Genomic DNA, 11,579 nt, shown 5'->3' with positions numbered 1-11,579 from the left:
GTGATACCAGTTCACAGCTATTAGCCAATAGGAGGTGGCATTAGAAAAATATTAATATACAAATCCACATATTTTTCTTATTTATAATAATTTCTTAGTATTAGGTGATTTACCTCATGAACCCAGAGACGTTTTATCACTCCTGCAGATTCTGTTGTTTCAGGCCTTGACAGGCAAACACCTTGAATAACACGTGAAAAGTCACGGAGATTGAACAAATAGTGAGATTTGGTTGGGGTAGGAAGCAAATTCTTCATAGCTTCTTTATACATATGCATGGTTCCATTAATAATTTGCGGAGTCAGTTCTACATATTGTGATGGAAAGCTGTAACTGACAAGTTATAAAAGGTGGTAAGAACAGAATGATTCGCATAATTCTGTCATACTAGCATGTAAATTAATAAATAATATTGTATATCTACACTGATTTACTTGTAAGTTTGTGCCACTTTTTAAGTTCTATGATTATACTTCCTCACAGGCAGTTTTACAAATCTTAGTTCTCTCACTGAGTTAACAAATTAATTCTGAAAATCAAATCTAGTAGCTGTGGAACATGCTGACAAATTTGGCTATGTTAGACAGCTAATTATACCCTTTTCCCCCTCATTTTTATGACTAACAGCAGCAACAGTGAAGTCAGGTCAAATAGCCCTTGCTGTCTTCTGGGACCTCTCTCCTTCAAAGGGTCAGAAGCTGTCAAATCACAAACTTGGTCTGGAAACAGGATATGAGAATCTTTTCAGGCTTAGCTGTCAGAATGGGTACACAATGAAAGTTGAAGTCCACTCGTAATAATGGAATTAAAAACTACGCAGTGGTGAAAGGCCAAAGAAAGAGTAAGCCTTGAAACCACAGGAAATTTAAGAGCAGTTTCCAGTTCTATTCTTTGAATGACTAACCAAATTCTATTCTTATTACACATCAAAGAATACTGTATTACAGAAATATCTCAACTAACTGAATTAGCCTCAGTTAATCTAAACCTCTGTTAGAACAAAAACTTTACCATTGGAGTATTTTAAGATGAGCCCTACTTCTGTGGAGTAATGAATAACTCAAAAGGCACAGGATAGAAAAGATACAATAATTTCTTTTAAAGAGCATTGTCCTACAAACAGACCTTGGAGACTTCCTAGTACCATAATTTAAACTCTGACTTAGATTTTTCCCAATACATAAAGGTCACTTACCATACTGTTAGATGCCAGTCTAAGATTCTAGAAAAAATTGTGTACATGGATTCATCATCAAACTCATTAATAGTAACTGTATTGAAGTGTCGCAAGAATCGTGGTGTTACTGGGTTTCGACCACCACCTAAATATTAGAAAGCATTAACACTATGACTAACAGAAAAATTTAAAATAAAACAATAAAAGCCTAGCAATTACTTTCTAATATTCATCTTTGATTCAGCTAGCAGGCTCACATTGAAAAGTACCACACCTTCTCATAAACCTAATGAAAGCAACATGCAGTTCAGTGTCAATTTGTTCTCCTGTAACCAATAGTCTGTAAAATACAAACTGAAATCATCGGGTTATAGATAGATATATTTGAAGATATATTTGACAATATTTTACCTATGCTTCCATTGCAAAAGAAAACTTTTATTATAAACTTCAAACCCATGTTCTTGATTTTCAAAGCATCCCAATGAAAGAAGCAGCCTGGAGAAAAGAAGGCTGCGGGGAGACCGGATTACAGCCTTTCATTACCTAAAGGGGGCCTATAGGAAAGATGGGAAAAATCTTTTTAGTAGGGCCAGCTGTGACAGGACAAGGGGGAATGGTTTTAAACTAAACCAGGGTAGGTTTAGATTAGATATAAGGAAGAAATTCTTTACAATGAGGGTAGTGAAACACTGGAACAGGTTGCCCAGAGAGGTAGTGGAGGCCCCATCCCTGGAGGCATTCGAGGCCAGGTTGGACGGGGCTCTGAGCAACCTGATCTAGTTAGCGGTGTCCCTGCTCCTGCAGGGGGGTTGGACTAGATGACCTCTAGGGTTCCCTTCCAACCCCAAACATTCTATGATTCTATGAAGTAAAGCCATGTACTTTATTAAATTAAAATTTATCCCAGTTCTAGAGTTAGTAGTTTTTATGACTAGACTGTGGTTTGAACAATGAAGCTATGTGTGGAAATAATGGGACATAAACCAGAAATTTATTGGATACTTGCTCCTTCTGTGTGGAATTCAGGGTTAAGCTGCTGCATAGCATGTTCAACCTTCTTATACCAGAAGATCAGAAAAAAGTAGCTGAAAAGTGAGCCATCTACCATCCCTCACTAACATCAGGAGCATAGCTAGGGGCAACCAAATTAGCATGGCAAGTTCTTTTAAAACACGTGACTTTGTAGCTCAGACATGTCCTTGCACTAATGAAACTAAAAGACTCCTGGCTTGGAGCTGTCTCACATTCAGCCACCAGAGACTGCAAGCAGAACTACTGATTGTCTATATTTAACTGTGTATGCATTACCAGCATCTGTTGAGGAAACTCAGTATTTTATGCTAAATCATGTAAATCAAGTATTTTATGCTAAGGCACAAGTCTTACGAGGAGCAGCTGAGGGAACTGGGATTGTTTAGCCTAGAGAAGAGGAGGCTGAGGGGAGACCTTATTGCCCTCTACAACTACCTGAAGGGAGGCTGTAGCCAGGTGGGGGTTGGTCTCTTCTCCCTGGTAACGGGTGATAGGACAAGGGGAAATGGCCTCAAGTTGTGCCAGGGCAGGTTTAGGTTAGACATTAGGAAAAATTTCTTCACAGAAAGGGTTGTCAGGCATTGGAACGGGATGCCCAGGGAAGTGGTAGAGTCCCCATCCCTGGAGGTATTTAAAAGATGGCAGATGAGGTGCTTAGGGACATGGTTTAGTGGTGGGATGGCAGTGTTGCGTTAATGGTTGGACTTGATGATCTTAAAGGTCTTTTCCAACCTAAACAATTCTATGATTCTAAATAGGCCAGTTATTCATCCTATCTCCTTCTACCCCAACTAAGATCATCTCTCAGATACAGCAGTTTACAATGCTTCTTGAAGTTTACATGTGCACTGATGGCAAAATTGCACAAGCTATTGAGATATAAATATGAATTTTACCCAAAAGATAATCCTTTCCTAATATAAACTTTAAACCTAACCTTAACAAAATAGCTTTAAATTTTCTTTAAATAGCTTTATATTTGCTTTGATAGCACTATATACATGTACGAACTTCAGATTTTCATTTCTTCTTAGTAGAAAAAAAAATAAACACAGGCTGGAAAGGAGAATATGATTTTGTGAGTTCTGGAAGTAGCTCACTGTACAAAGCTACTAAAATAAATTCTTCAGCCTGAAGCTGAATTGTGATATTTGACATAAAGACTTAGGACCATAACTTGCACATTTGATCAGTCCATTTTTCATCATTCAACCAGAAGACTACTGAAACAAAATTGGCTCTAAACTTCTCCTGGGAAAGGAAATTTGACCCAATTTCAGAGCAGTCAAAAGTCACTTCTACACTATCACCCTGGAACAGGAACGTAGCATGAAGGGATGCTCCTCCAAGCACCCTTTGCTTGGGGATGCTCCAAAGCACCTCCAAGATTTCGCTATTTCTGATGTAAAAAACCCCAACAAAACCACCAAAAAACCCACCCACAAAACAACAACAACAAAAAAACCAAACAACCAACAAAAAAAAAAGACCTGTACACTTAAGTTATGCCAGAACATAGTACAAGTCATGATTTCACCTAAGCTTTAGGAAAAATGAATATGTAAAATTTTAAAATTCTTTCACAGTTTCCTTCTGCTCAATTATTCCACAGACTGATACTTTGATCAAGTGCTTTGAACTGTGGATAAACACTGCCTTTAATTTAAAATGATTGCAAGAAGCAGTTTTGCGTCTTTAGGAAACCAGATAGGGGTCCACTGCTGTTTCACCTATCCCACAGGCATGCATCACCGTCCCAAACACAAAAGTAGTATCAGCTGAGAAGGTTCACTGACATGTTCATGTGTGTGTTTGTGTGAGTAAACAACTCTACAAAATAAAGGAGGAAAGTCCAGGGAGGCTGAAGCAGAAAAGAGAAGGAAAGCTCCAATCATAGCCTGATTAAACGCTATAAATGACTCAATTTTTTTAACTAAATAGCTCATATAGACAATGTGTATGAAGGCTATCAGAAATATGATGACCTCTTTCCATCTGTCCTCGTTTCTGCTGGGACAGAGTTGATTTTCTTCCTAGTAGCTGGCATAGTGCTGTGTTTTGGATTTAGTCTGAGAAGAATGTTGATAACACACTGATGTTTTAATTGTTGCTAAGCAGTGCTTACACTGTCAAAGACTTTTCAGCTTCCCATGCTCTGCCAGGTGCACAAGAAGCTGGGAGGGGGCACAGCCAGGACAGCTGACCCCAACTGGCCAAAGGGCTATTCCATACCATATGACATCATCCTCAGTATGTAAACTGGGTGAAGAAGAAAGGGGCGCACATTCAGAGTGATGGAATTTATCTTCCCAAGTCACCATTATGTGTGATGGAGCCCTGCTTTCCTGGAGGTGGCTGTACACCTGCCAGCTGATGGGAAGTAGTGAATTAATTCCTTGGTTTGCTTTGTTTGCACATGCACAGCTTTTGCTTTCCCTATTAAACTGTCTTTATCTCAACTCACAAGTTTTCTCACTTTTACTCTTCTGATTCTCTTCCTCATCCCACTGTGGGGGAGTGAGCAAGCAGCTGTGTGGTGCTTAGATGCTGGCTAAACCATGACAACATCGTATACTACTTTATTTTGGCCAAATAAAGTAAGATTTATCTGCTTAAGAACATAATTTAGTGCTATTTAGAAAAGTTTTGAAGAAGAGTAAAATTGACTCCTGAATGCAGACAGCATGAGAAACAAACAGGAGGAGCTGGAAGCTACTGTGCTGCTAGAAAGCTATGACCTGATTGCCATTATGGAAATTTGGTGGGACAAATCCCATGACTGGAATGTGGCTATTGATGGCTACAGGGTGTTCAGAAGGGACAGGCAAGGAAGAAGGGGCGCAGTCATTGCCCTCTACATCAAGAAATCAATGCAGTGTGAAGAGCTGTCCCTGAAGAATAGCCACGAGCAGGTCAAAAGCTTATGGGTAAGAATCAGAGACAGAAGCAACAAAGGGAACCTTGTGGTTGGTGTCTACTACAGGCTGCCTGATCAAGGGGATCCTACTGATGAAGCCTTCTTCCTCCAACTCCAAGAGGAAGCATGTTCGCAGGGTCTTGTCCTACTGGCGGACTTCAGCCACCTTGACATCTGCTGGAAAAGTAGCATGGTAAGCTGTAGGCAATCCAGGAGACTCCTAGAATGCATTGAGGATAACTTCTTAAGTCAGGTAATAGACACCCCTACCCGAGGGGATGCAATACTGGACCTGATGGTCACCAATGCAAGTGAGCTCATCAGTGACGTCAAGACTGGAGGCAGTCTGGACTGCAGTGATCACACATTGGTGGAGTTCACACTCCTGAGGGATATGGGAAAAGTAAGGAGTACAGTTAAGGACCCTATATTTTAGGAAAGCAAAATTCCAGCTCTTCAAGGAGTTAGTCAGAAGGACCACCTGGGAAACAGTCCTCATGGACAGGGGAACAGAACTGAGCTGGCAGATCTTTAAGGATGCGTTCCACAGGGCACAAGAGCTCTCAGTCCCCAGGCATAAGAAATCAGGCAAGGAAGGGAAGAGACCAGCATGGCTGAGTCAAGACACACTGGTCAAACTAAAGAGCAACTGCACAGGCAGTGGAAGCAGGGACAGGTATCCTGGGAAGAGTATAGGGACGCTGCCTGGTTGTGTAGTTATGTGGTCAGGAGGGACAAGGTGCAACTGGAGCTGAATTTGGCAAGGGATGCAAAGAATAACAAGAAGGGCTTCTACAGGTATGTCAACCAGAAAAGGAAGGTTAAAGAAAGTGTATCGCCGCAATGAACAAGAACGGTGACCTAGTATTAACAGATGAGGGGAAGGCTGAGGTTCTCAACTTTTTTGCCTCAGTCTTCACTGGTAACCTGTCTCCTCACCCCTCCCGGGTCAATGGACCACAAGATGAAGACCAGCGGGGTAAAGCCCTTCCAACTGTAAGGGAAGATCAGGTTTGCAACTACCTGAGGAACCTGAACATACATAAACCTATGGGACCTGATGAGATGTATACCAGAGTCCTGAGGGAATTTGCTGATGTAGTTGCCAAGCCACTCTCCATAATATTTGAAAAGTCATGGCAGTCAGGTGAAGTCCCTCCTGACTGGAAAAAGGGGAACATTGTGCCCGTCTTTAAAAACGGTAGAAAGGAGGACCCTGGGAACTACTGACCTGTCAGCCTCACCTCTGTGCCTGGGAAGATTGTCGAACAGATCCTTCTAGAAGCTATGCTAAAGCACATGGAGGACAGGAAGGTGATTCGAGACACCCAGCATGGCTTCACCAAGGGCAAGTCCTGCCTGACCAACTTAGTGGCTTTCTGTGATGGAGTGACTGCATCAGTGGACAACGGAAAAGCAACAGATTTCATCTATCTGGACTTCTGTAAAGCCTTTGACATGGTTCCCCCGCCACATCCTTCTCTCTAAATTGGGGAGATATGGATTTGATGGATGGACTTTTTGGTGGATAAGAAATTGGTTGGATGGTCGCATCCAGATGTCCAAATGGAGACTGGTGAGAAGTGGCTCAGGGGTCTGTACTGGGACCAGTGCTGTTTAATATTTTCATCAATGACACAGCGAGATCGAGTGCACCCTCAGCAAGTTTGCAGGTGACACCAGGCTGAGTGGTGCAGTTGACATGCCAGAAGGATGGAATGTCATCCAAAGAGACCTGAACAAGTCGGAGAGGTGAGCCTGTGTGAACCTCATGAGGTTCAAAAAGGCTAAGTGCGAGGTTCTGCACCTGGGCGGGGCAACCCCTGATATCAATACAGGCTGGGGGATGAAGGGATTGAGAGCAGCCCTGCAGAGGAGGACTTGGGGGTACTGGCGGATGAAAAGCTGGACATGAGACAACAATGTGCACTTGCAGACCAGAAGGCCAACTGTATTCTGGGCTGCATCAAAAGAAGTGTGACCAGCAGGTTGAGAGAGGTGATTCTGCCCCTCTGCTCTGCTCTGGTGAGACCTCATCTGCAGTACTGCATCCAGCTATGGAGCCCTCAGCACAAGAAGGACATGGGACAGCAAATTAAGGCATGGGACTGTTGAGGCGGGGCCCGAGGGGGTAAATGATCAGAGGGATGGAGCACCTCTCCCATCAGGAAGGGCTGAGACAATTGGGGTTGTTCGGTCTGGAGAAGGGAAGGCTGTGGGGAGACCTTATGGCAGCCTTTCAGTACTTAAAGGGGGCCTATAGGAAAGATGAGGACAACCTTTTTAGCAAGGCCTGCTGTGACAGGACAACGGGTGAAACAGGTTGCCCAGAGAGGAGGTGGAGGCCCCATCCCTAGAAGTATTCAAGGTCAGGTTGGATGGTGTTCTGAGTAACTAGATCTGGTTAAAGATATCCCTGCTCACTGCAGGGGGGTTGGATTAGATGACCTCTAAAGTCCCTACCAACCCAAAGCATTCTGTGATTCTATGACTGAAGGCCAGTGGAGGGTCTCATTAGACTGAAGGGATTTCGTAAATACTTTGTAGAGATATTCTTGTATTCCTGAAAAGCAATATTTCTTCCTGGCAGGCTTGTGTAGTCTCTCTGCTGCTCCTCAACCACTCTACTATGACTGCTGTTCATGTTTCCTGCAAGGAAAAGGTTTCTTGAGTCCTATCCCTAGCCATAAAGACCCAAATTGTAAAACTATGCATCAATAAGCATTCATCCTTTGGAAACCAAAGAAACAGGTAAAAGTACATAAGACATATCTCTTACCTGGTGGTCCCATTGCACACACAATCTGAACATCTACAAGTTTAATCACTGAGCAGTCTTTCAGGTCATACCAATTCCAGTGATCTAACCACTGCCGTAGTAATTCAACAGGCGGTTGAGCACCATAGACCTCTCGTGCTGGCATATTAACATCATCTACAAACACAATCTGAAAAGAAAAACATAAAGGATTTTGTATTTATTAATTTTACTGAATATATGCCACCATTTTGCTTGAATCTGGAACCATTGCACATCAGTTCACTCCCATTAAAATTAGTGGGAGTAATACACATCAATACACATTTTTGAGAAGCGGCTCAAAGTTCTTAACAGAGTTGCTGCTGAGTTAAATAAAAATAAAAACTTAGGTCTTGAAAACCTTCACAGACAGAGATGCCATAGCCTCTCTGTGTGGGGCTCCTCTGCTTGATTACCCTCATAGCAAATTGCTTTTTCCTTATATCCAGTCAGAACTTCCCTTGTTTCTATTTACAACCACTTGCTCTCCTGTTGTGCACCTCAATGAAGAGCACGGCTTCATCTTCTTAACTTTTTCATACTGGGAAGCTGCTTTTGGTCCTCCTAAAGCCTTCTCTTCTCTGGGTTGAACAAGCCAAGTTCCCTCTGTTTATCCTCACAGGGCTTGTGCTCCAGTCCCCTGGAGATGTTGGTGGTCCTCTGCTCAATCTCACAGACTGACAATTGTTTAGGTTGGAAGAGACCTCTTGAGACCATCTAGTCCAGCCTTCCTACCTAAGCAAGTTCAGCTACAGCAGGCTGACCTAGACCATATTCAGTCAGGTTTTGACTGTCTCCACACAGGGAGACTCTACAAACTCTGTGGGCAACTTGTTCCATTGTTTGACCAACTTCCCAGTAAAAAAGTGTTTTCTTGTGTTCAGACGGAATCCTACATGTTTCATTTTGTGCCCATTGCCTCTCGACCTTCCAGTGGGTGCTACAGAGAACAGTCTGCTCCCTCTTCTTCATCCTGTCTCCTCATGTATTTATATACATCAATAAGATCCCTGCTGAGCAACTTTTATCTTCTCCAGGCTGAAGAGTCCCACCTCTCCTCATATGAAAGATGCTCCAGTCCCTTAGTCAACATTGTGGCCCTGCACTGGACTCACACGTAAGTCCATGTCTGTCTTATACTGGGGAGCCCAGAAGTGTCCAAAGCACTTGAGGCGTGGCTTCACCAGTGCTAAGTAGAGCAGAAGTATCACCTTTAGCAAAATGACCTTGTGTATCAGCCGCTCCTGTATTTGTATCGTGACCTGTTTTGTATCATCTGTGAACTTGCTGAGGGAGCATTCTGTCCCAGTATAGACATCCTTAATGAAGAGGTTAAACAGTACTGGCCCCAGTATCAACCCCCAGGGTACACCTCTAGTGACTTAATCTGCTTGAATTATCAAAATTCTTCCTGTACTAGAGGGTCCAAAACTTAACACAGTGTTCCATTTTAATAAGCACCAAGTAAAAAGGAGTAATCATTTCCCTTGGACTGTCAGTCTGCATCCACTTCTACCTTATCATTTCCCTTTATCCAAAGGATCAAGGAGAATACCACCTTGGTTCCCATATCCTTTTCCTTTGCCCCCAGAGGTCTGTAATCCCTTTTGATATATTCCGTATCTCTCTTTGCAGTTCACTGATGCCCATCTAAATGAGCAACAAGAGGTAATAATCTGAGGGCTGAACAAGCTTCTATAATTTCTCCACAACATACAAGAACCAGGCCTTGAACAAACGCAAAACCTACATGATGTCACTCTGAGGTTTTTATAAAACTCTGAAACCACAGTACTGTCAAGAGCTATGCTGTCAGCAATAAGTTTACCAATACAGAACTCTTATCTCAAGGATAATATCACCAAATATGGAGGGGGAAGTAGGACAATGCTGTTCACAGTTATTCATATCATATATCACATTTTCTTCTATTGATTAAAACAGGATGTACATTACAGGGAGAAGGGAGAAAGAAAAGAAGAATGAGGATCTAAATTAGAAGAATTAGAACTCTGACAGCTCAAATCGAGCATCCTTTTCTGATATCAGTTGTGATCAGTTGAGAAAATAATGCATTTACATATTTGTTTGCATTTAAACATATTTAGATACAGAAATATATCAGTTACCATTTTTTTCCCAAGAGGAGGTCCAAAAATTCCTCTTCTCCTTTTGTCCAGCTTGGACATTATAATATTCTGAGTCTGCGCTGCTGTAGTTTGTGCTGAAAAGTTAATGAGCAGTGGCTTGTAGACTTCTTTATCCAAACTATTTAAAAGAAAATTCTGGAAGGATTGTGAAGAGGAGAAATTTTAACTATATACATAGACAAACAAATTTTAAAGCACTTTAGCAGATAGCAATCAGACATTTTTGTACCATTTTTACTTCATTTAAAGTTACACAGTAGTAATTTATCTCTAAGAGAACTCTAATAATCATATTTCATCAGATAAACCAATATTCTTGAATAATTCAAAACATAGTAAACTTGTCAGAGAAAAATTTCTACCTCCAATACAGACATTTTCACATTTTTCTCCAAAAATATCTACCCAATGTATTATGTAAATTCAGTGTGTTAATATTTTGCACACAACAAACTTCATAGTACTAATTAGAGTTGATATATATTGCCTGTACTAATCCACAGCCAAATTTGCAAAAGTATCCACAGGTACAAATATTTATGCCTAGTTTTGAAGAGCTTCCAGGAATATTTCCTTTGAAGGGCATAGCTAGAATATTTAAAGATAAGCTTTACCATCAAGATCGGTAGTATTTTATAATTACCTTCCAAAGTCCCCTAAGTTAGTTGCAATTTAACCTCTGGGGGAAATCTGAATCAAAGCCAGCATTTCAAGTAAGACTGAACGGGACTCATTTCTTACCCACGTGTGAGTAAAACCACAGCAGGAAGATACCCTTCCATCCTTCCAGCGGTTGCTACAGAGCATTATTGCATATAAAGTAATGTCTCTAATGACTACTCTAATTTCTGCCAACAGCTGTTGGGACTTTCCAGACCATACAGTCTTTTCAGCAGAAAGAATGTTTAATCTCTAACCTCCATGGAAAAATCTGAGCTGCTGCACAAAAATATAACAAGGACAACTCATGGAAACTATACAGAGCAAAGTGATCCAATGGCCATATTTCTTTTATTCTTTTGATCCATTCTGATCTCTCAAGAAATATCACATTCTTAACTATCACTCCAGAAATTAATTGGGCAGAGGAAACTAGTCATATTCTTCATTATAAACAAATGTTTTATTTATGCTTTATTTTATTTCTGACATCAATACTCCAGGAACAGTCTTTTATGAACAGATCTCCTTCCAGCCTTAATAATTGTTTTCTTAATGTTTATTTTCTTCAAAATTATTTCAAAAAAGTAACTTAAAAACAAAACTAAGTTAAATAGTCCTTAGTCATTAACTTCACAGTTAATTTTTATCACACAAAAGGAAGGAAAGATAACAGATTCAAGACCATGAAGCCAAATTTATTTTAGCTGCTTACATAACTTACAAGTTTTGCTCCCTTTGCAAAACAACTGAGTGTACACAGTCTTCATGCTTATTGCACTGGAGCAATCAATGGAAGCAAAATCCTCCACAAAAAGACATAAAAAAAGGAAAAAGGAA

The 11,579-nt window shown here is 41.1% G+C and overlaps 1 protein-coding gene across 1 annotated transcript in view; it reads right to left on the bottom strand.

The window, feature by feature from the left end:
• Positions 1 to 11,579, bottom strand: part of DNAH7 (dynein axonemal heavy chain 7) — a 134,189-nt gene that overhangs the window by 57,284 nt on the left and 65,326 nt on the right. Inside the window, exons 37-40 of the mRNA XM_009643532.2 lie at positions 10,059 to 10,214; positions 7,909 to 8,077; positions 1,196 to 1,322; positions 114 to 333 (exon numbers count right to left, since the gene is read on the bottom strand). Coding sequence (XP_009641827.1) covers positions 114 to 333; positions 1,196 to 1,322; positions 7,909 to 8,077; positions 10,059 to 10,214 — 672 coding nt within the window. The remainder of the gene's footprint in view (positions 1 to 113; positions 334 to 1,195; positions 1,323 to 7,908; positions 8,078 to 10,058; positions 10,215 to 11,579) is intronic.

Source organism: Egretta garzetta, unplaced genomic scaffold (assembly GCF_000687185.1).
Source record: "Egretta garzetta isolate BGI_Z169 unplaced genomic scaffold, ASM68718v1 scaffold297, whole genome shotgun sequence".
In the NCBI taxonomy this organism is placed as follows: domain Eukaryota; kingdom Metazoa; phylum Chordata; class Aves; order Pelecaniformes; family Ardeidae; genus Egretta; species Egretta garzetta.
The sequence above is the reverse complement of the archived record's forward strand: the minus strand, read 5'-3'. Positions and strand labels throughout refer to the sequence as shown.